At 36.2% G+C, this 24,780-nt stretch overlaps 1 protein-coding gene and 2 non-coding genes across 3 annotated transcripts in view; 2 read left to right on the top strand and 1 right to left on the bottom strand.

Moving 5' to 3' along the window:
• Positions 1-18,315, bottom strand: part of LOC129276787 (neprilysin-like) — a 40,793-nt gene extending 22,478 nt beyond the window's left edge. The window contains exons 1-8 of the mRNA XM_054913192.2: positions 18,272-18,315; positions 16,895-16,960; positions 13,803-14,068; positions 6,309-6,377; positions 4,419-4,499; positions 2,830-2,991; positions 2,130-2,213; positions 530-738 (exon numbers count right to left, since the gene is read on the bottom strand). Coding sequence (XP_054769167.2) covers positions 530-738; positions 2,130-2,213; positions 2,830-2,991; positions 4,419-4,499; positions 6,309-6,377; positions 13,803-14,068; positions 16,895-16,960; positions 18,272-18,315 — 981 coding nt within the window. The remainder of the gene's footprint in view (positions 1-529; positions 739-2,129; positions 2,214-2,829; positions 2,992-4,418; positions 4,500-6,308; positions 6,378-13,802; positions 14,069-16,894; positions 16,961-18,271) is intronic.
• Positions 18,316-19,755: 1,440 nt separating this feature from the next.
• Positions 19,756-19,828, top strand: TRNAV-UAC (transfer RNA valine (anticodon UAC)). Its single transcript has one exon. It is a non-coding gene; the product is annotated as a tRNA-Val (tRNA).
• Positions 19,829-20,048: 220 nt separating this feature from the next.
• Positions 20,049-20,121, top strand: TRNAV-AAC (transfer RNA valine (anticodon AAC)). The gene has a single exon. It is a non-coding gene; the product is annotated as a tRNA-Val (tRNA).
• Positions 20,122-24,780: the final 4,659 nt, after the last annotated feature.

Raw genomic sequence — 24,780 nt, 5'->3', positions numbered from 1 at the left:
TACATAATCACTTCGTAATCTTGTAACCAAATGCACATAGCCACCAGTTTAGCCAGTGCGCGTGGTTAAATCTACATGTACAAGTAAAGTGCAAGATCTTTGTGTTGATTGGAGACGGATACTATCGAACTAGAGATGTAATGTTCTTACCTAAAGAATGGAAATAAACCAAAAGGTGTTGTTTCATAATAGTATCATATAAGATATATAGGACAATTTTCGGTTGGAATAGCAATATTACTATTTTACCATAGGACTTAATTCCTCTGAAAAATAGTAATTGCCAGTCCAACCTCAAATAAACAATTTCCCACTATGCTTTTTCAAAACTTGTTATGTGTATACTATTATCCTTACCGTCATAATATAACTTGTTATATGTGTATACTATTATCCTTACCGTCATAATATAACTTGTTATATGTGTATACTATTATCCTTACCGTCATAATATAACTTGTTATATGTGTATACTATTATCCTTACCGTCATAATATAACTTGTTATATGTGTATACTATTATCCTTACCGTCATAATATGTGAATTGGAGTCGGCTGCATCCACAGAAATTCGGTTAAAGAACAGAAAGTTGCGATCGAGTATCATCCGCGATGTAGCAAGGACGTCTTCTAATCTCCATGTTCGCTCATCATAAACACCATCGTTGAGAACCGGCCATCCTCCGAGCTTACGAATAAGGGCTGTCAGAGGTTCGATCCCTCTTTGAGTTAGTACCTCTACACAGAAATCAGAACGATTACAATAATTATGTTACTCTGTGGTACGAGACACGATGTTTAATAGGGGTAATTCTTAGATTACTAATAAAAGCACCATCGAACACTGAATACAGGTGCAATATGATGTTCGCTAAAAGGAAAAGTCGAATAAGAATTAGAAAAGCCAGATACAGCATTAGATTTGTCCATGATGATACCTTTCCCATTTAAGGCATAGGTTTATTTCTAATGGAATTATAAAACCAACCTCGTGATTTAGACTGAATTTGAATTTATTCGTAAACCTCATTCACGTAACGAAACATTTTGATTTCTAACATTCATATATATATATAATTCTTAATGTATATCGCATTTACAACAGTATTGTATAAAATTAATCTTATACACATAATATAATTTTATACCTAATTAATTGAGAAAAAAAATCGGAGGTGAAATGACGTATTGAAATATGATATAATAAGAATATAACATCTTCTGATACAAACAGAAAGGCTCTGAATCCGTGAAGCAATAAAAATAAGAGATTTATGTATTCATAATAAATAATGACTAGGCCTATGACATCATCTATTCATCCATTTGTCGGATTGCATGCACATCCCCATTTTGATTATTATGTAGTTGAATTTATTTATTTCATCTTTCAAAACAATTTAGAGAAATAAACCATTTATATGTATTCGAACCCCCGATCCTCTGTTAGGGGGACGAGTGTCATAACTGCTAGACACGACGTCCCCACACGATCATAATGATTGAAGGGTATCGCTCCAGGTAAGCATAACAAAATGTCACATACAACCAGATACGTGTGGTCGGTGCACTTATTTTTTTTTATAATACGGGGATTAATATGTTTCCGCATCATTTAACACCACATAATTGAGATGCACATCACTTTTGTTTGTTGAAATCCATCCAGGATGATGATAATATTGTAGCTTCAAAAGGAGAAGGTCACATTAAATCTGATTGAATATTAGGTTTAGAATGGTGCAAGTAATCTCACAACCATTATGGGCTAGGATTAAAAGACTGTTATCTAATATTGATTTCAATGCGATTTGCCAGGCAGTGGTTGACGGACGCTTAGAATACTTTAAAGCAAAATCTAAATCAGTGGCATAACGAGGCCTTAATAAGGACGTTGTGATGTGCACTGTAATGATTTTAGATTTTTGCGAGCGAGCAACGAAAGCAAGGGAATTGATTTGATTTGTTCGGATGTTATGAAAGAGTTTAGCATAATATTCATAGAAGTCTGAAGAAAGCAACTATCGTTGACATAAAAAATGAAAACTTAAAAGGAGTTCCACCAAAGAGGCATTAATCCATTTTACGGTTCTACCCCCCCCCCGAAAGAGATTTATGTCTATACCTACCTTCGTTCATACATGACTTATAAAAATCTCTTGCTTTTCTGATTGCCTCTGTTTCTGACGGTGGTGGCGTCCTTTCAATCAGTTCTTATTAACGAAGAGGGAATGCAGATTTTGGAAGGAAGCGAAAGAAAACAGAAGATGTACAGAGAGAGAGGGGGGATAATGTAAGTATCAGAGGTGTAGGTAGTATACATTCAATACATACAAAACCAAGACAAGCTAATCGGGTTTCAATCAAAGTATCGCTTACAGCGATATTTTTTCATTCAATTTATTCATTTTATTAATGCATCGCTAAAAAATGAATAAACAACGATTTCTCATATTGTATGTTATAACAGTTACAGAAGACGACGATGACGCAATATGCGCAATAAATTCAAAATATTTGTATTAATAAACGATTATTGACATCAGTATTCAAATGTGACCACCAATATGTTGCCAGATGGCAGATGCTAATCTCTGTAATAGGCCCACAAAGTCATGTGCTCTTTGAAAATGAAATTTAAATAATAAGATTTTCCGACGTATTACCTCCAAGGCTGATGTGATGTTAGTTGTGAGAGATATACAAAGCACTATACAAATCCAGCTACTATTATTATAGAACTATAATAAATAAAGTCGTAAAATCTGATATGAATGCAAATTTAGACAGAACTGAACGGTAGCCGACAAATAATACTGCTACGCTTACCTTTGCATTGTATTTCTAAATTCTTTTTAAGTTGTGAAGGAACAGCATAATGCGAGTCGTCTTCAGGAATGACGTTTGATCTATGCCAACCTCCACATGAATATTCATAGAAATCTTCGCAGGGGTCCACATGTGGATCCATATTTGAAATCAGTCGAGCAGCTGAAAATTGAGAAGGGAAAAGGAAATCGGGACTCAAATGAAAATTTAGTCTTATCTTAATTTAAAAACTAGTACATATTAATTAGTGACGTACAGATGAAGGGGATTCCCCCCCCCCCCCCCGCTCAAACAAAAAAATCACGACCAAGAAAAAAAAAGGAAAGTAAAGTAAATGAAAGAGAAAGGGGCGAAATATGATATTTTCTGAATATTACATCAATATTTATCACAAAATTTGATCTTTTAAATAAAAATGCCGAAATTTTTGCTCGCTCAAAACTTTTTTAAATAAATTTTGCCCGATACGCTATATGTGGCCCCCTCATAGATTTTGGCTCACAAAACGGCTGTACAAAATAGGACATTGTGAAGTGTGATATGATTGTAAAGACTAAAGTTAACGAGTATGATTTTTTTTCTGGTGTACATTAAGCATGATAATTAAAGTTACACCGCCGAAATTGACCCGGCGGTTGTAGCCATTCTTCTCTTTCGGTAGATTGCCGATTCGTTTATTACCAACTCGTCCATCCATCACATAGTCTATCTCTATTTAGTCTAATGCCATTCCGTCTACCAACATTTTCGTCTTACAACCATTTGGTCCAATAATCACTCCGTCTAATCACCAATTCGCCCATGACCATTTCGTCTCATAACCAGTCGGTCTAATACCCATTTTCTTTTCATTCATTTTTCACCCAATTAACACTCAGTCCAATTAGGCGGCATATGGACAAAATTGCTATAGGACCGTCGGTTATTAGACAAAATGGTGAATGGACAAAATGGCAATTGACGAACTGATGGTAGACAAACTGCAAGGAGATGAGTTGGTAATCGGTAATTGGACGAATTGGCATAAGACCAATTGGAAAAAACCCTCTTTCTAATGACATTGGATTCAGTTTAGTATGTGTGATTGTAGCGTCATCAAAATGTATCATTCCCGATACGGAATTAGGAAATTTGTATTCATTCAGGACTAGATCCAATAGCATTCAATTCTGTGCTTCGTCTTACAAAGAGCTGTGATTGGTCTGATCAATGTCAATCATATGGAAATTTATCAATGTCATAATGTTTTCTTACATGTAAAGTGCACAGTGTCCTTTGTAAACAAAGAGGGTCACACCATAGACCTATTATGGTCACACTATAATCAAGACAATGATGAATGTACGAGTATACATCATCATCTAGAAAATGCATATTTGTTCAAAATGTTTTCTAGATTCTAGAAAACATTTTAAACAAAAATGCATTTTAGGTGTTGACGTTGCTGGATTTTTTTATAGTTGTTGATTAGATCAATCGCAACTCTTTAGGAGACGGGGTCCTGATGTGGCATATCGCCTTTAAAGGCACAGCTATTGTCTAGAAATGGAAAAGAAAATTAAGGTTTTAAATAATTTTTTGTAAGTTACCTGATGCGACACAGTTTGGTGACGTGCATATTTCCGTGCATTCATCCGTGCTTTGAGACAGGCTATTCCTTTGATTTATACCTGTAGAAAGGAAGAATAAGATAAGTCATTATTAGATTACCTTACCTTTGCATATATCATATACAAAAGCTGTGAGAGTACGGCAAATTAAGTGAAAAATATAACCAAAGAGTTTCATATTACACCGAATAGAAAAATAAATCTAAAAGTGTTTAAAACATCGATGGAATAATGTATATTAATCAAAACGTCTATTTAGCACTAATGATAAATGCCTAGTGGATTCCTCTTTGAAAGCCAGTGGTAAACTTTAACTCGCATATTGCAGTGCACCTAATCTTAACCCAAACTGGTTATGGGATTTTTTTTCTTCATCAATTAATATTCAGTTTCATTGTGACTTTTATTTCTTATTGATCTCAATTATTTATATATTTTTGTCTTTTCTTTAAATATTTGTATAATTTTCTTTACACTATTACATTGGAACAGTAAGTTCTTACAGTAAATCCGTTAGTAAAACGTGAATACAGGTTGTTTATTTTGGGTTTTCTCTGCATACTTGTCATTGTAAGATGAAGGCATAGACATGTACGTGATCACATCGTTTACTTCCATCTTGATAAGTGCCAGAATATCACAATCAATTAGGCGAGTGTAAGAAGCAATTTGATAAAATTTGTTACTTATTGAAACTGTCGCCATCCATTTTAAACACTATAGTGAGCTGAGAGACTTGCTTCTAGCAGAACAACAATCGCTCCCCTCAATTGGAACTTCGGGAATGAAGTGAAGTTGAGACTCTTATAACCAACGTTTTAAGTCTCTTTCAAACACATTCGCCCACACAATGACCGAATACTCTCGATTTGGGGTTCGTTTAAAAGATTAGCTTTTCAAGAGTACAGCAACATTATTATGTACCATTTCGTGTAAGTTGTCGATCTGTGTGACCTATCTCTTTTTTTTAAACGTGCATTTCTGTCTAGTACATTGACATTATTTGTTTTATTGAATATAATAAGATTCGTCGTTGTTCTAAAAGTTCATCGTATTTCTTGAAAAGAAAGAATAATGCATGTGTATGACGGGCCGTTCATGCCCTAAGCCGTTATTAATTCACACGCACTGTTAAAAATAATCTAAACAACCCTGTTTACTATGTGAAATGCACAGTAGTTATTTAAACAGTTTAAACAAGTGTTTTAAATCTTACACAACCGTGCTTAAATTATTGAGATTAAACATTTGAATTTAAACTTTGTTAAGATTTTAAACACTGTAAGATTTACATAGTAAACAGCGTTGTTTAAATGATTTTTAACAGTGCGGTAAGTGCATGGATGGCGGCCTATGGCAGGAACGACCCGTCATACATGTGTACACTCCGTATATGTGTACACTCCGTATTGTCTTCATCGAGTTCATATTCTCCTTCAACATGTGGGCGGGAAAATTTACTTGTCTTAAATCCCGCGTAATCCGGATGAAGCCAATCGGAAAGGATCTAATGCTTTTAAAAATGCCCTTTAATCATGGCATATCACAGGATTTTATGAAAATGCTTTCTGTGAAACAAATTGTCATTCTTTCATTTACACTGTTTAATACCAAGCTTTAAAATTGCTACAATAATGTTACCCACTAACATTTAGGGAGATCAAGTAAAAAGCGGTAGCAGTGTGCATGGATCTTTAGTAGAGATTCTTGACATTTATTGATTTAACCGAACCAGACAAGGAACTTTTACATTTGTTTATGCAATTGGATAGAATGCAACTGATTATTGACGTAAATATGTATAAGAAGTAGAAATCATTTCGATGTATCATATTATAATAAGACCATTTATCATTGTAAAGTTCATACCTGACATATCAAAGCTCTCAATGACGTTGTATTGTTGGTGCCGCAAAGTGTGAGATTGCTCACTTCTCCCTGTTGGAAATGTGTAAAGTGGGTCACTCAGTGTATATCAAATCATATTTCATGCTCGTTTGAATTCGTTTGAAATAGGTAACTGTGACTGAATAGAATCGGTGGATATTGAAATTGTTTGAATGAAATGAAGTGTGTTACTTTTATGGCTGATTTAAAGAAGCTGCGTTAGTTATGATAATACATTACTAGTTTCAAGGTGACGATTTGTAATTAAGATGCAATGTTAAGGTTGATTGTAGTGAGCGGTATTCGATGTATTCATGGGCAGTTATCGCTGTTTATATGCTAGTGTATAAGTTTTGGAAAAGCTGAAATGATGAATAAAATATACTTCAACTTCGAAAGGTTTCATTTGAGCAACATGTCTCGTCGGATAAGAGCAAAACATTGTTTTATCTTTTTATTTGATATGTTTGATATTGAATGAATGCATCATAGCAATTGATTTTATCCATAAATTCTTAAGCCGGGGTAATAGTATGCAGCGCTTAGAAATATTTGTATTAAGCAGTATATAGTTGTTGCATATTATTACAATTATTATTATTATCTTGTTTATTATCAAAAATTCATTTGTAACTCCATATTGGAAAATGTGAGTCGCATGACCGTATGCGGCCCACGATACACTAATTAGTGCGGTTAATTACTAGTATATCGAAATGATAATATCTAGAGCGATGTGATGTATGCCACCAAGGAGTATTATTATATTATCGAGTCAGATGGTGTTATTGAAATGACAATTAGTATAATATAGGATGTAAATAATGCAATAATGTCAACAATGATTGCTCAAAAAAAAATTATAAAATAAAAATCCTGAGGATCAAGCAATGGTGTGCTAACATTTATATCACTTGTTTTAGAAGAAATATTGGTATACATGTATAAAATACAATTACTTGTAATACATCGTAGTTTCTCACCTAGCCGCCGATAAACTCGGATAGAGAAAGCTGTTTAAACAAGATGTCTGTTTTAATGTCACTAAAGTATGTGATTTATCTCTCTACAAAATACCGCCACTTCGGACATGAAGAGGAACTCCTTAAAACAAATTACAAACCACCAGCTTTTGTGGGGAGCTGACATTTAAAGGTTGGGAATAACGTTTTGATACCTCCATCGTGTTGAAAGAGATTTCTATAAGGCAATAATGGACAAAGGGAAGGGTCATGTTGGCTCTGTAATGTGTTGAATTGTCTATCCTTTTCACCTCGAACAGTCGACGAAAGAGCGTTTTTGTCTTTTTTGTTTCATATTGCACTGTTCTTTATGCCATCAAAGGAACCTCGAATGGCGTCAAATGCATTCCTTAAAATCAATGTTTAGGGGCAGATCCAGAAATTCGAAATGGGGTGGTAAAAGGAAATGTGATCGGTGTTGTTAGGGTAATTTTGATTTTAAAAGGAAACAAATAACGTCAAAGTCAAAAAGAAAACCTTAACAATAACTTAAACTGTCGAAAATGAAATGTAAGAAGGTCCCCGCTTTTATTAATTTTATTTTATTTTTATTTATTTCATATATTCGAAAAGGGTAGCCTAATTAGCACAAACTCTGGTTTTCGTTGGGGCCCTATAAAATACAAAGTATAAAGAGAGGAAACTTAAAACTACAAACTTATGTATACAATAGACTCATTCAAAAAGTTCAGTAGATTCCTTAACATTATAAACACAATGTGAAAGATACCTTTATGAAGTACGACTTCAAGAATCCAGTTGCCATACTTAGATGAGAAATAAGGGACAACCTTCATCTCAGTGTACATCTCTTGATAAAAAAAGATGGGGGGAAATACCCACTATCACCCTCCTTCCCCCCCCCCCTCCTCAAGAGTGGTAAAGTATCCGTTTAAATGCATTTCAGGAATTTTATATCTTGAAAACCGGGTAGGTGAAAGAATTGTGCAAACAATATCATTGCTGCATTACCTCTTACTATTTCCAATATAAAGTGGATCGGATGTCTATGTTCATGAAATTTATTTTATTAAGGTTACTACAATATTTCACTTAGCATTTGATTTAAAGAAATACCACGAAATTTGTCTGGCGAATAGTATCAAAACTGATCTGACATTTTTTTTGGGTAATTTATAGCAATTTCTTGATAACTTTATTGTTGGTGTAATTTCCTTGTGAAAACAACGATGTGTAAGCATCAACATTTGAAGTTCATAATAGCTGGCAGGGATTTTGAAGGAAAACAGAAAGGACAGTAATGACTTATTCTAAACATTTCATGGCGCCTATATCGTCTATATCTTAAGTGGGAGGCGAACTGGAAATCCTGTTGGACTTTTTTTTTTCTTTTTGTGTTTTGTACATGGAATTTGTTGATGTGTTGCTGCTTCTTAAAGAAGCTCTATATTTCATATTTGGTATTATTTTTAGTAACTCTTTGTCATCCTAGACTATGTGTCATAAAGCTCACTTTTAATTTCGCCTGTACTAAATGTTTGGTAAAGTGTTGTTTGCTTAGTTGCTTTAATGTATGTGTGTGGAGGGTTGTGGCCCAGGGGATAACTCATTAAACAGGGGCGTCGGTTCAAATCCAAGCTATAGTGCATTTTCTTTAGTAACGTATTGAACCATATTGCGCTGCACTCAACCCAGGTGAGGTAAATGGGTACAGGGAGGATCGATTCCTTGAATGCGCTGAGCGCTGGAGGTCAGCTCGAGCTAAAGCCGGGGTAATAATATAGGCACACCTCAGCTGCATGAATCATAATTTTTATTACTATTATCCAACATTCCAGTAGTTGCAGTAAACACTGATTTCATGAGAAAGTCTGTAAAACCAGGCTTAATTGTCAGTAATATCATCGAGGATCTAGATCTGGTACAGTTACATAAACTGAACTTTGTGAAATCTTGAAATCTACGCTGAAAAATGTTCAGACTGAACTTCCCCAACACAGATAAACGCACGTGGGACTGTGTATAATTATTGCTTTGAGCGTCGGGCCCGACGCTCTACCCGAATCCTGTGCTTATTTGCTGATTTCTCAGCAATTACACAATTTCTTCCAGAATCCTTTGGCACATGCGTTTTATTTATGCAAACAGACACTTTGGTGGTCATTTCATTGGATTCTGTACGAACTCATTTTGGTATCGTTACCAAAACTAGCATTTACCTTTAATGCTAGCCGATTCGTGAGAAGTACATCACGTGGTTGATTATAGAAAGGCCCATTGTATACACGTTCTGCTTGCTGATTATCTTTAACGTTAACATTATTTGTCAACACCATGTCTGGTGTTAAATATAATCATGTAACACCTAGCTTTATCCAGTTATGTTGTTAAACTAATACAATTAGCGTCACTTAAACATCACAGTCGTTGTTTCAGGGACGGTGTAGTTTATTTCTTTTTGTTGATTTTTTTTTAAATACGTCAGCAAGGGTTGAGCAAGTCATGAGCAAGTGTGGAGTTTAGGGCACGTAACACAAAGGTAAGCGATTAATTGGCAATTTAAAAGAGCAATTCTGATTTTATTTCTTATGCTCGCGGTATCCAAGTAAGCAAAAATATTTTACCCCCAAATTCAGGCTCTATTTTCTGATTTATTTTAGCAGTGCGAACGCATCGGTTCTCCGCGAAATGATCATCGTTAAAATCTACCAAGCACGTGCTAATCATGTCAAGTCCCGAAACCCGAGAAATGATATGTTTATTCCCATGTCTGTGAAAATATTGCCCTAATGGAGCCTCTCATATCGCATTCAAGTTACATGTTTTAGATAGATCATCATCTGCTTGACAAGATGTCTTTTTCTACACCAATAGAGGTGGAAGAGAGTTGGGATAATCACATATGAACATCGGAAACGTTCATGTATTATAAAGATCACCTATTACTTCTTTTTCTACTACTACTTCTACTACTATACTACTACTACTACTACTACTACTACTACTACTACTACTACTACTACTACTACTACTACTACTACTACTACTACTACTACTAATACTACTACTCGTACTACTACTACTACTACTACTACTACTACTACTACTACTACGACTACTACGACTACTATACTACTACTACTACTACGACTACTATACTACTACAATTACTACTGCTAATTCTACTACTACTACTATACTACTACTACTACTACTACTACGACTACTATACTACTACAATTACTACTACTAATACTACTACTACTACTACGACTACTATACTACTACTACTATTACTACTGCTACTTCTACTACTACTACTACTACTACTACTACTACTACTACTACTACTACTAAACTACTACTACTACTACTACTACCACTACTACTAATACTACTACTAGTACTACTACTACTACTACTACTACTACTACTACTACTACTACTACTACTACTACTACTACTACTTCTACTTCTACTACTACTACTACTACTTCTATTACCCCACTACCTCTGACTACTATTTCTACTAAGCTGCCAATTATTATACCATTACCATGATTACTACAATACGTATACTATTAGTTGATAACTTTAAAAGACTTATTCTCTCGATAGTAAAATCATAAACTAGTATGCTATCACTTCAAACCCTTTTTCTTTCTTTTTTCTGGTAATGCATCACGGACTATCACCGCGAACCTCTTCCCAGTATTAAGTGCATTTTATTACAACCGTTATCAGCCAGCCCTACAGATTTTGCAACACCGTGACGCGTGCCGCAATAAAATAAATGTTTGAGATTATCCTCCGGTTTTCCTGCGGGGAAATGTTTATAGTCAGGCTTGGTATTTCTATGTTGTTTCGTCGCCAGGATTTATGAGGGAAGATTAGCCGTTTCATATCCTCCACTGCCCTGGGATTGCCGACCCTAGGGTAAGATACGATCCAATCCAACCCTGGGAGCATTACGACGAACAAAGATACGATCCACGGGGATAAATCTCCGTCGAGATGCCGTTTACTTCATTGCTCTAATCATTCAAACCTATAAGAAGATTGGAAATGATAACCATTTTTTCCAGCCTAAACCTACTCAGTGAAAGTATAACGTTTTATGCATTCAAGGACAATTTTCAACTGCATCCCCGTGAGCGAAGGCCTACTGAAATGTACTTCCAAATTTTCTGTATAAGATTTTGACAGCCTTATAATTTATTTAATGTGGCTGTGAAATTTCCATGAAAAGAAATGACTCGCTCACTCATCGCCTCATGAAACAAAATAAAATTGATAGATAAAATAGTGTCTTTTGTAATTAACACCCTCAAAAATCATGCTCTTTGTGGTCTTAATTGAAAAAAACCCAGGCATGCCAGGGGGCCACTTGCATTGACGGGTGGATACCATGCGCGACCAAAAAAAACACGTAAAAGGGTGTCTTTTTCAAGATAGGGCACGTTACGTACGTAACGTAATAAGGGTGTCAAAAAAGGGTATCTATTTCCCTCGGAAAGCTACGTGTTTAGGGTCAAATTTGCGAGGGTATGAAAAAGACTAAAATGTTTTATAAAGAATGTACTTTTTGCCCCAACAGTCAACACTACGTGATTAGAGTCCGATTTGCGCGAGGTGTAGGAGATGGGGCCGTACTAAACCCAATGATGTAGGTAAAGGTAAAACTGACGACCGACGTCCATGACATATAACAATTAAAATATCGCTGTACTTGTTTAGGGGTTCAATTCAGAGAATACTTGCCAAGGGTATAGTTTTGCTTCCAATACTTGTTAAGGGTAGGGTTTCACACGCCAATACTTGTTAAGGGGTGCATTTTCAGATATGGAAAATACTTGTTTAGGGTGCTTTTCGAGACCCCATGGTAGCGCATGGTATCCACTTGTCAATGGAAGTGCCCCCCCGGGAAAAAACACCCTGCGGGGCTCTCCTGGACATTATAGGAAACCGTAAAACAATTAAGCCGGATGACAGAAAAAAATGAATATAATTTACGGATGACAAAGTTGTCATGATAACGACAATATGATGATCATGTTATCAAAATAAACGTGATTTGCATCAGTAAAAAAATGGTGATCGCGCACAGACATGCCAAATAATATTGTTATTTTTTTATTATGACTGGAGAAGCATGCAATGTAGATACATGTATAAGTGTCGTTTTCACATTATAATTCGATATCACATTTCTTTCATTTAACACCAGAGTAGTTTATAGTATCTCAGGATAAGCTGCTATCAGTTACTGTACATTCTGAAAATGGAAAGCTAAGATTGAATCACTGTAACGACGACTACGAATCGGCAATTATGATGGTAATTACAATGAATATTTTAATGACAGTGATTTTAGTGACCGTCGATGGCAACTTTTTCACTGGCAATCTGATCTGGCTAAAATAATATAAACTCAGTTTCAATTCATTGATTTATTCAACCATGCAAACATAGCATGCAAACAACAACTTGCCAAGAAAAAATTGTTTATATAAATAAGTGTGCTATTCTAAAAAGAATTCGCAACTGCCAGTTACAATTTTCTCTTCATAAAAAAATTATAATAATTCTCGAAATTTCACCAAAGACTTTCATGTATGGATGGACGCCTTTAGGGACAGCGTTCACAAGTCATGTTATCAGAAATAAGTAAACCTGGTCTACAGGAATGCCTAAGAATGGACATGTGTTATTCTTGTTGCTATACCAAAGTGTACCGTCCACAATTAATTCCAAATAAATTCACCGAAAGTACATAGTCACCTCACTTCATACGTTCACCTACTTTTTGGCGCCTCAATATCGAGACCAAAATCACGTACCACCCCTCGAAGAAATCAATTTGGGAAAAGACGGGGGAGTAAAATACATTACAGCTAACTGGAGCACTAAATAGTATCTTATTGGCCAGTTTTTAAAGCATGTTAGGATTCCTTACAGTAGTTTGTTGTCTAATATTATATGTTAGGCTGCCTTACCGGGAATATTGTCCGTCAATCAAGATTATTCAAAACAGTGACTTTTAGCATTGGCATTGCAATTCCTTTCCTCTGATTGTTCCTCAGTTGTTATGACATACACACTGTGAGTATACATTCCCAAAATTCCTTATTGACAGTTCTGATTTAAAAATCAAATCATTTTGTCGATTTGGAGCCCCGTTTCGCGAGAGCAGTCGTGAGGATTAATTCAAGGATTTGTGTCCACGTGATTCTAATAGTTGGCGAAGAAGTACGGATTACAACGGTTTGCAGTAGGAACCCCCCAGAAGTTAGGGCACAGTCACATCTCCTCTACGGCTGTCGCACGGCGAGTAGAAAAAAAGCCGTTTTATTCATTTTTATTCAAACTACGTAAAATAGATTTCTTAGCTGGTACAAGAAATGTCAAAACGGCTGTTTTCGACTCACTGTACGGCCGCCTTAGGGGAAAAGTGACTGAGGTATTAAGAATAATTTTGTAAAGAAGAACTTACTTGTATGCCATTGTACAAAGAGGATTGTGACCATTGTGACAGAGCATGCTGCCAAGATAACCGCCAAGATAATTAGCCTCTTCTCAAGTCGTGTTCTTTGAAAAAACGGGTTTGCCGTTTTCACTTCTGGCACTCCCCGCTGATCCCCCTGTACTGGGAAAGTGAAGGTTGTCGCCTCCCTGGCGCAGTGACCGTTACTGAGACTAGGCCGCAGACAGGGTGAGTCCGCCACGGAATCCGGACTTGGTATCCCGGTCAGGTTTTCCCTGTTGGAATTAGGGCAAAGAAATGTGAGCAATTACGATAGTTTTCTTGAATTGAGAGCGGGTTGTTCGTGATTGAAACTGAAACCGTTAGATGATTCGATGCCAATTGGACATGTAGACGTGTAGGGTATTAATACGTGTCGAGAGAAAACGTCAAGATGTTTGACTAGGTGTCAGCCACCCTTATCTAAAGACAACTAAAGACAACACAAGCATCACAAAGCGGTACTTTTCATACTATTCATAAATAACTGGTCCCTTTTCTACTTCTAGTCCTTACCCTGTGTTACGTAAGATTTTCTTATATGGTAATTTACCATTCAAAGGCATCTTCCATATGTTCCTTGAATGGCTAATTGAGCATTGTAACCATACAAGTTAGCAATGTATGGCAAAGTTACCATTGTAGTCATATTTTATGCAACAGGTCTCTGTAATAATTATAATACTTATCCCATAAAATATCATAATACTGAATACGTATTCTCTAAGTCATATAATCTTATAATCGTATAATAATATCATTTGATGCTCTGTTTCATCAATCAAACTATTATAACAAGATAGATGTTATTGCATTCCATAGCTTAGTAAAATTCTCGTATTTGATATTGCTGATGACAAGTAGATAAACTGCAAGACACTGGTGACACAATAAGATACCGGTGTTCACAAAGCTCGTCATAATTTTACAAAATGCTAACTGTATGGTGTTAGTTCAGCATCCTTTGGTGTTTATTATACATTCTGCAGTTATGTTACAGTGTATATAGTCCAAACCCTTCTTTTTGCAAATTTCAAAACAACTTTTATGAAATTAAACCCTTATCTTTAGAAGATATGAACACAGAGCAGTAATGGTGTTAACGCCCCCAGTGTTAACTTGGTTAATATCGTTATCCTCTCTTCCCTTTCTTGCCAAAGTTTTTGCACTCTACTGTAGAATCAAATACAACATTGAACGCTAGCATATCGAGGGAAGGGGCAGAGTCCCCCCCCCCCCTCTTTCAATTTTATGACCTTTTTTGCATATCAGATATTCATATTTTCAATGCTTTCTTCCGGAAATGGCGGAACTGACCCCTGATTAAAGAGCGCTTCCGAAAATATGGATGACCTTTATTTCTGACTAGGTTTTGTGTTTATTTTGTTTGATTTTATTATCTTATTGATCAGTTCTTTTCAAACTACAACCCTTAACATTATTTTCCAAATAATCTTACTTTAAAACCAAATTACACCTCCACACACACACAATCATCCAACACATCGATTGTTTATGCTGTGATTTTTTGTAAATTCTTTATTTGTAAAATTTACAGTATCAATCATTCACAATTCTCTCAATTCGAAATACAAGTATTTTTGCAAAACTGTATCTTTTTATTAAGTCTTCAAATAATATTCACACACCTACCGTTTACTTTCCAAACACAATCGTTTGGTATCCTTATCACTAGGGATACAATATTTAACAAACCTTCGTGCATCTGACACCTTAGGGTGACGATGTTCCGGATTTTTTTTTTATCCCAGTCATTTTCATCCGCTCTTATGAATCCGGTGTGGTCTTTTGGGAAGGTGCACAGTAAAATGTGCTCAATCGAGTTATGACTGGTGTGAAGTGGAGACAGGTGTTTCCGATGAAATAGAGAAATGATGATTTCAATAAAGGGAAGGGGAAGCGAGAACGAGAGCATCTTGATAATAGACTAAAAAAGAAAGTTTTCTCATGATGGTTTATCATAACAAAAACTTACATTTATATAGAGCGCATGCGTGTGTGCCTTTTGAGTGTGTATAAAGAAGGTTGTGGTCATTGGTATATGCATTTTAATTTGTGTGTGTCAACGTGTGTGTGAGAATGCGGGAGAGAGAGGGGGATGGAGAGGATGTGCTTATGTGGGTGTAAAATATAGAGAGATGTGTTGGGTTCGTTCGTGTACGATACGAGGGTGGGTGCGTGCTATAAGGTTTGAGTGAGGAGCTGTGTATGGGTGTATGTGGTTGTGTGGCGGGCGCAGACGTGTGTGTAGACGAGGATTGGTGTGTAAATGCATGTGTGTGAGGGAGGGTGGGTGAGGGGGTGTGTGGTGTTCAGGAGTAATAATCAGATTATACACACTGTTTTCAAACCAGTTGGCCAAGTGGGAAGCGACATTTAAACTCGGTCACCATAGGCCTATCAAAGGCATGCTAATCAGTTCTAACTGGAGTTCGAATCCCAGAATCAGATTGTAGCATCAGGTTTACAGGGGGCTATAACACGCACTTAAATTGTAAAATCAGAGCCCCCCCTTTTCCAAAATTTCAGAGATAAGTCTTGGTTATATACAAGGTAGCATCCTAGAAAACAAAATGCATACAAATACACATATTAGCTCATCCTAAAACTCAAATACTAAGCGTAAGCCAACGGGTCATCCGGATTAAGCATTTTCATAGGTTTGATTTTTTTCTAGGTACTCGCATTTCATCAATACTCCTTTCTCATCTGCTTTTTTAAATTAAGGAATTAAATAAAATATCTTTTCTCGATTTCATGAATCGGCATTCACATGCGAGCGTAGTTCTGTTCAGAATTAATTAGTAGTGTGACGTATAATATCTTATTTTCTCCAAGAGTTGTGTAATTACTTACAATGGCAATGATGATTGGTAAGTACTGTTTTCTATTCTTCTTTTATGAGTTATTCATTGGGAGGCTTGGCTCTTCTTAGGTCTTCACTTTTAATGAAAGAGTTTTGTCATGATAGAGAATTTTCGTCGCATGACTATTTTACGCACATTCTCACACGATTTAATTTGTTAATAAGAGTGATTTACTCTCTAAGCAGAGAAAAGTCTGGTAACGCAATCAAATCTTCCTCTCCAAAGTTTGCGACGTCTGAGCTACAATGAGGAAAACGAATACATGCCGATAAATTAGATTTGTATTTCGGTTAGGTGGTGAAAAATAGAGCAAGTTGAAATAAATCAAGGGGAAACTTTGAGATCTATTCGCTTCAATTTTGGTCGAGTATTAAAAACGAGAAGACTCCATTTTAATTTTCGGAAGGTCCTGAGGTGTCATTTGCACACTAGACTCCATTTCAATTGACCGGCATCCTCTTACATACTCTTAGACGTGCGACTTTATTCCTAAACACTCCTATCAGACGCATGCGACTTCATGCTTGCCCGCGGCGAGACAAGTATCGCGATACACTTGATCGTTTCCGCTCCTGATTATACCGGTCTGAAATGATGCTGAGAAGTGATCGTTGTCTATGCTTGTCTGCCATGAATGATGTATAAGCCCATTCTGTACTGAAATGCATGAACAAATTAGGAGAAAATCATTATGAACTTCAATCTAGTTGTACGCCATTCCTTTTAACCGGGTTTGGTTACTGAACAAAAAAAGAATTAGGCAGCATATTCCTGACACAAATGGATCTTAAACATATTAGGCATCGGTATCTTACAAACAATCGGTATTAATTGTGAAGGATACTAAAGATCAAAGTTCAACAAGGTCATTTTAGTGGTTGATGTGTCTTCGTCTCTTCGAAGGATAAATGTGCTCACTTTATGAAAGAGGCCATCATCTTTTTTTTTTTTTTTTTTTTGGGGGGGGGGTCCTAACTTTGCGAGAGGCGTAACTAATATTCAATAGGATATAATACTAGACACAATTATCTCTTGTGTGTGTACCAAATGCCGAATCCACATGTACTCAATTTGTGACGAAATATGGAAAATGAGTAGCTGGAGTATGTTATATGGAAGATGAAACTTGGTAGGATAAAAGGGTGATAATTACCAAAGGCGCGTATTGGGCATGTCAACTTGGAAGAAAAATGAAACAATGGACACAATTCGCAAGGGAATAAGAGAGAGAGAGGGGGGGTCGCAAGCGGATGATGAGACGAAAGAATGAGAGCAAGGGCTTGAATTTAGTTCCATAGTTTTCACATCACGCATTCAATTTGTAACCCTCCTCTCTTTTTTTCTGCCAAGGAGAGACAGTTATTTCGTGGTAATGTCACATCGGGGGAAAACAGATCGATATACTATTACCAAATGATTTTACCGGTGAAGTTACCACTTTGGAAGAGATGCCACTTCACTCAGACACGCACCTGCCTTGGTGAGGTCACGACTTTCGGGTGAGAGGACGTTGGAAGGTATCATCAAGGTGCCAGAACAGGCATATCTCACCTTTCTTGCCCCACCTTGGCTTGACGCTCGCAAAATCCAATCATGGGTGTACAAAATTAAGGAGGTCTTAGGCAATTCCTTGCACAGACGGTTTATAGTTCATTCTAAAATGGTTATGCGTATGGATCCTAGTAAAATGATTGGCTGAAATCTATCACGTGATCAATCATTTAGTTCAGCTAATGACTGGTACTAATAATGACCTGTCATGGTTTTCAGATGAGAATGATTAATCAAATAACAATGATTTACTTCACTAACTTTTAAAACGTTTAATACACATCATTACCATTGCATTTGTTACCATCGAAACCATGACCGTGGGAAGCGGGGGTGCTGCGTGTATTATTCTCCATAGGCAGTACCCCCGGGTAGTCTGGAAGATGTGTGAAAATGGAAAAATGTAACCAAAATGACCATCATTTTGTAGTGAGAACCTCGTGCGTGTAAATCTCACAAATGCCCTCGATGATCTGTATAAAGTTTTACACCATTACACATATTCAGTTTACCTAATAAAACGCTATTCGACATGTTCGACGCATTGAATTTTCAGTTGGGCCCATTGCGCAAAAGAGCAACACTATCTTTATCACTCTCTGCATCATTATCATCATCACCGTTTACCATCATTTTTATCGTCATCATTATTAAAATCAAGATTCTTTCTAGTTTTTTTTTATAAGAGTAACAAATAATAATAATACATGAGATCGGTATATCGCATTTTCCATCTTGATTAGATGCTCAAGGCGCTTCAGAGCAGAACAACCAAAATGCAAACTGATTTTTTTATTTTTTAAGAAAAGACTCAATGTATTGGCATGTAGCACTTCCTCTTCGTTTTTTTTCCTGAAGTCTGTGTGATCACGTTCAATACAATATATTAATTTCCATATCACGAAGGGAAATCTATTGCCCTTCACATTTTGATATGCTGAAGGAAAAACCAATCAAATTAATAAAGACGGTCAATGGTACAGACGTCAGAGAGAGAGATACAGACAGAATGAGAGAGAGAGAGAGAGGTTGAATGACATAATATTCATCTTAACAGGAAGACATGCCGTCTTTGTAAAGTGTATTGATCCATATACGGTATTTTGCAATCCACATTGTACATATGGGTTTGAACTACATGCCGTTGGAGTACTTAGACTTATTATTATTCTACAGTCCATATTGCGGATAAGTCGCACAATACATTCTGTAGTTTCTTAATAAGGTAACCATTAACTTAATTCAATTCTATTAGATATAATAAGTTATATATGAAAAAATGTAAATATTTCGAGTAGCAACTAAATAAATAAATGAAATTCAAACATTTTACTATATTGTGATTTTTGTTGATTCATCTTTATACTTGAAAAAAAAAAACATGTTACCCACATCCAGGAGTCAGAAAGGGCGAAACATGTTTCCTTGGTTTTCTGGTTGTATTTTTAAGTTGAGTCTAAATAGGCTTTGAACTAGGGCAACTGGTTTCCGTAGTGTAGTGTTTATCACGTGAGTTTTACACACTCAAGGTCCCCGGTTCGAGCCCGGGCGGAAACCCTTTTTTTTTCCAAAGAAAATTGATGCTGATGATGATGCTGTGCTGTTGTTGTTTTTTCTTAAATGTTGATAAATATTATAAAATATAGATAGATTATATATGCCTGATAATCTATTTAATCCTTTACACACTTTGATTCCATTATATGATAAACGTCACACTACTCCCGTTGTTCAAAAAAATATCATATGAACATTATATAGCAACGTCTGTCAGGCAGTTTTCGTAGTGTAGCGGTTATCACGTGAGTCTAACACACTCAAGGTCCCCGGTTCGAGCCCGGGCGGAAACACGATTTACCTTACAAAATATCTACATGTATGTTTTTGCTAACCCTCGGTAACCTCGCTAATTCTTTCCAAAATTTTGTTATTCCTGACTAGAACTCTTCCAAACTAGTTACTAAAAAGTGAAGAGAGGATATGTATTAATATATATTTATATTTTTACACTCTTACATGTGTGAACGACTGTGAACGCTCTTGGTCTCAAAATAAAGATGAGATTCCACTCTTACCGTAAATATCAAATTTATAGTAACATTGATATAATTAATCATTGTGAAATCTCTGGTGGGACGCACTGTAGAAGGGATTTCTTTCGATGCTCCATTCTTACTGAAGGTTGCATTATAAGGTCCTCTCAAAATAAATCGGTTACCTCAATTAGTGGTTGCGTTGATTCTACACGCAAAGTGAGTCTGAAGTTTTCGACAAACACTCGATGCTTAGCGGTCGAGCGCACGTGAAGAGAACGGCTTCCTGATACAATAAGCCAAAGCCGTACTTGGGGGTGTCACAACCTCGGTCAGCTGGGAAAAGATTCCGTGATGTTCGACAAGGCGATCGATGAAGGGGAAAACATTGACGATGGCGGATGTTTGGAGAGTTTGCGAGTGCCAATAATAATTTGCAATGTTCTAATGATACATGAACGTGGTGAGTGTCGCATGAAAGAATTTGCCTGACATTTTATCCGACATAGTCCATTCGACAGTTACCATAGTAAAAGTGCTTCTCAGCCAATCAATTTAAAAAAAAGATATCAGATCTGCCAACCAGTCATGAGACTAAATTTGATAAAACGCTTCCCATAAATCATCCCATGCTAGTGACCGTTACTGTGATCATTAGTGCTAAAGTGATAATAGTAATTTTCTTCATGCTGGGAGTCTTGTTTTCAATATCTAGCAGAATATGTTTGGTCACATGAACTTATTTGAACCAATGGCTATACGGGATCTAATTCATGTGGGATATAAAAGGGGGAAAAGTGTTAGTTGTAGGTTTGATTGGAAACATCACCAAATTCCTCTGGTCGTCACCCCTCGGAAGAAAATAGAGTTCCCTTATTCACAGTTCGGATAAAATATCAAATCCCGGTGTATTGATTCAATTATAGCACATTTCAATTGCAGATTTTTAAAAAGGCTGTGCATTTAATAAGGTAGATTGCACTTATTCAGGGAGCTCAAACATTCATATTTCATATCCTACGCTTTCCAATCATCTCCATCAAGTTAGAGGATGTCAACGGTTTATTAATTTGTATGCCGACACAGATAACTGTTTTTTTTTAATAAAGCTAATCGTTAAAAATGTAATACATTTCTTTCTTTGTAATTAGAGCATTATGCTTGTTTGATTTTTCTTTTCACCCACTTATTCAAAACAATTTTATAGGGTTCGACTTGGCCTTTAAGCCTTGTTCAACCAACGGCGTAGCCATAAGGATATAGCTACTAATGAAAGAATGATAATGTCGCATTGAATGAATAAATTAATGAATTATTTAATTTCGTTTTATTTCATTATATTTCAATTCATTAGGTCTGCGGAGTTTAGCATGTTCTGGGGCACGTCACATAAAGCTTAGCTATGTAATATCGTCGACGACTGTGTTTACAGTTGATTGCATTGACTACAATGTACATTCAATCGTACGATCAATCGCTGGTTCCATGACATTTGTTCCGGTGACAAATAGCTCCCATGGAAAATCTGCACGTTAAGCCAAACATAAAACATAACCTCTAAAACTAAATAAACCCCAATCCTTATATTTACATTATTCCGATCCAAAAACTCTATTACAATCCTAACTCAAGCCCTATGCCCTCTGAGATATTAAGATCGGAGCAAATGTGTCACCCAATAGCTAGCCTTTGTATTACAGGCCCCTGATCATGAATAAAATTATATTCCACATGAAATAAAACCATATGCATAATGTTCATTATAAGAAAATTGAGTGGAGTAATAACTACAGCAGAATGCTGAGCACCCATGCCACCCCTCCCCCCCCCCCCCCCCCATAAAAGGGGGCTGGACGGCTGATGAGTAGCAATGCTTTATAATCCCAGGTACCGTCGAGTTAAATCGATTTTGCCAAATCACTCTTGCTAGTACACTGTTCACAAAGCGACGGGCACACCAACGAAAGCGATCGGAAACCGATTAAATCCATTACGTTATTTCGGATGACATACCATTGGTTGGTTTGGTATCGGTTTCGCTGGTAATACTGTGGCAGAAATCTTTGATGGGGGTTCGAAACATTGATACAGCTGCTTCTTAGGAGACCTTCTAAGAGAAGAGCAAACACATTAACGCCTAGAGTATACACATGGAAGAAGAATTCGATCAAGTAACCGCGTTAATGAAATGATACACATCCACTCACGAGTGCGGAGAGTATCGGATAACGGATACTACTGTATCTGACGTTGTGGTGATATGTAGAGAGATTATTGATATCACAAATGATTTGACGTCTCTCACATGTGACATCGGCGGCTTTCCATACTCATTGCCGATTGAAACAACTGTAGATCTTTGTGACACATTTATTCTATCCATTGCTCATAAGGGAAAATCATTAATACAAGAAAATGCGGAATATGATGTTCCATGTATCGTTGTTTTTTGCAATAATTTGTAGCCTATTCTGAAGACCAACAAAATATTTGACAAGTACCGTAAATGTATTTAGCCACACTTCACAATTTGTGTAGAAATATTCGGGTTTCAGGGCGTGTCTTTGATCAATCTGAAATTGCCTTTGAAATTACAATAGAATACCAACATACATTGTTTCTGCTTTATTTCATGCATATTACGTCCCTTACTCGTTCTTTTAATGACACCCCCCCCCTCTTTCAAGGTACATGAACTTACTTTGTTCTCAAGTTATGTTATAATATTTGATTTTCTCTTCCTTTCTTTAAAGGGCCTGACCGTTTGATGATTATATCATTTTAGAATTACAGCACATTTCTTACTTCAAATTTCTATCTGACCAAAAAAAAAAATTAAATAAATAAAAAAACGTTTATGAAAGAAACTACTGTATGTGGCTTCTTTACGTTTATTTTATTGAATTACATAGTAAAAATAAATAAAACTCGCCGTTTGGTTACATGTCCCTTTTCATTGTTTGAGCATTACACTCTTGAAATCAGTTGCTATCGATCATTCTCTCAAGTGATCGGTTGTCACGATATCCATGCTAGCTTGAGATAAAAAGATCGCATCAGGAGCACATGCAGGTCAAGTGGAGAGCATAAATCAGTCAGTCCAAATTTCTGATTTACAATTTTATCAAGAGGTTGAACGTGATATAACAATATTTGCATTCTTCTCGTCTTTTTTGTAGTTAACTTCGCTGTTTTGATTGAACATGTTGGAATTGCGTGGTTGTATAGAATGTGTATTGCTTGATTTAAGACTTACAGCCCACCTAAAGTTTTCATCTCAGAACCTTCCGAGAAACCATATACCAGCAATTTTAGAAACAAATAAAGTTTGGTAAATTCTCTTAACATACGAGTGTCATTGGGAAAATACTAAGACTTAGCCATGCCAGCTTATCAGATTCAACTACAACATCAAATCGACGTGGATTTTATTTTCTCGTCGATGTCTTTGCGTCAGACATGTCAGAATTCAAACGATATTTGAAGAATAAATGTATTATAGCTGTATAGAAATATTTGACCATGAGCTCTACTGGCTTATACGACAAATTATATGTTCAATGTTTTTTATGACATTTTGAATGAACCGTTTCTCTCTCCCATGTCAAAAAGATTGTCTAAAATATCTGTGGTTCATTTCGATACGCGCTAACAGCGGATAAATCGAATTAAAAGCGATCAAAATAATGGCCTCGTGTGATATCTTTTCATTAGTTTTCCATTAGTACCAATTTGATTTAATTTAGAATTGTGACAGAATGTGGCGAGTGGAATTCCGCTGCGGGCCTGAACAGACGGTTTCGTACTTTGTAACACCATTGTAATCCATGCTAACACCTAATATCGAAAGGCAACGAGTTTCTGATGTTCGTAATGGTACCTTCTTGAACCAACGTTTCATCGTAGATCTATTTGCATTTGAACACTTATTACCTCCCCATAATTTTATCCCTCCAGTTATTCTAAGAGATCACTTTTGAATCGTACTATTATACACATTCTGAAATTCTTTTTTTTTTGCTTTGCCTTTCCTATACCATGGCCATATTTATTGATATATTGTTCCATAGGAGGCGAAAGATATTATGTTCAAGAACGTATTCATATAATCGAGGGAGCTTATCGCAAAGGAATCCTTATGTATTTCAGCCAGATTTCAATGATCACGTACACAGTTTAATGAGAGTTCTGTAAAACAGTTTCAATAAAAATAAGATAAATTTTAACGATGTCAGAGAGGGACATATGTTGCATGTATTACGTTCTTTAAGATAAAGTGATTTTTTTTTGTAGTTAGATTTCAACTTCTTTCCATTTCTTTTTTTTTGCGTTGAAAGTTTCTTGTCTGACAGCAATTCCGATTTCATGTCGGATTTTCATCTAGCTAATGGTATGCTAATTACTGACTATGTAGCCTATAATCTATAGGCGGAGGCTGCAGTTATTGTCTTTGCTGTTATGCTGAACGTAAGCGAT

The sequence above is a fragment of the Lytechinus pictus genome, chromosome 14 (genome assembly GCF_037042905.1).
Source record: "Lytechinus pictus isolate F3 Inbred chromosome 14, Lp3.0, whole genome shotgun sequence".
In the NCBI taxonomy this organism is placed as follows: domain Eukaryota; kingdom Metazoa; phylum Echinodermata; class Echinoidea; order Temnopleuroida; family Toxopneustidae; genus Lytechinus; species Lytechinus pictus.
The sequence above is the reverse complement of the archived record's forward strand: the minus strand, read 5'-3'. Positions and strand labels throughout refer to the sequence as shown.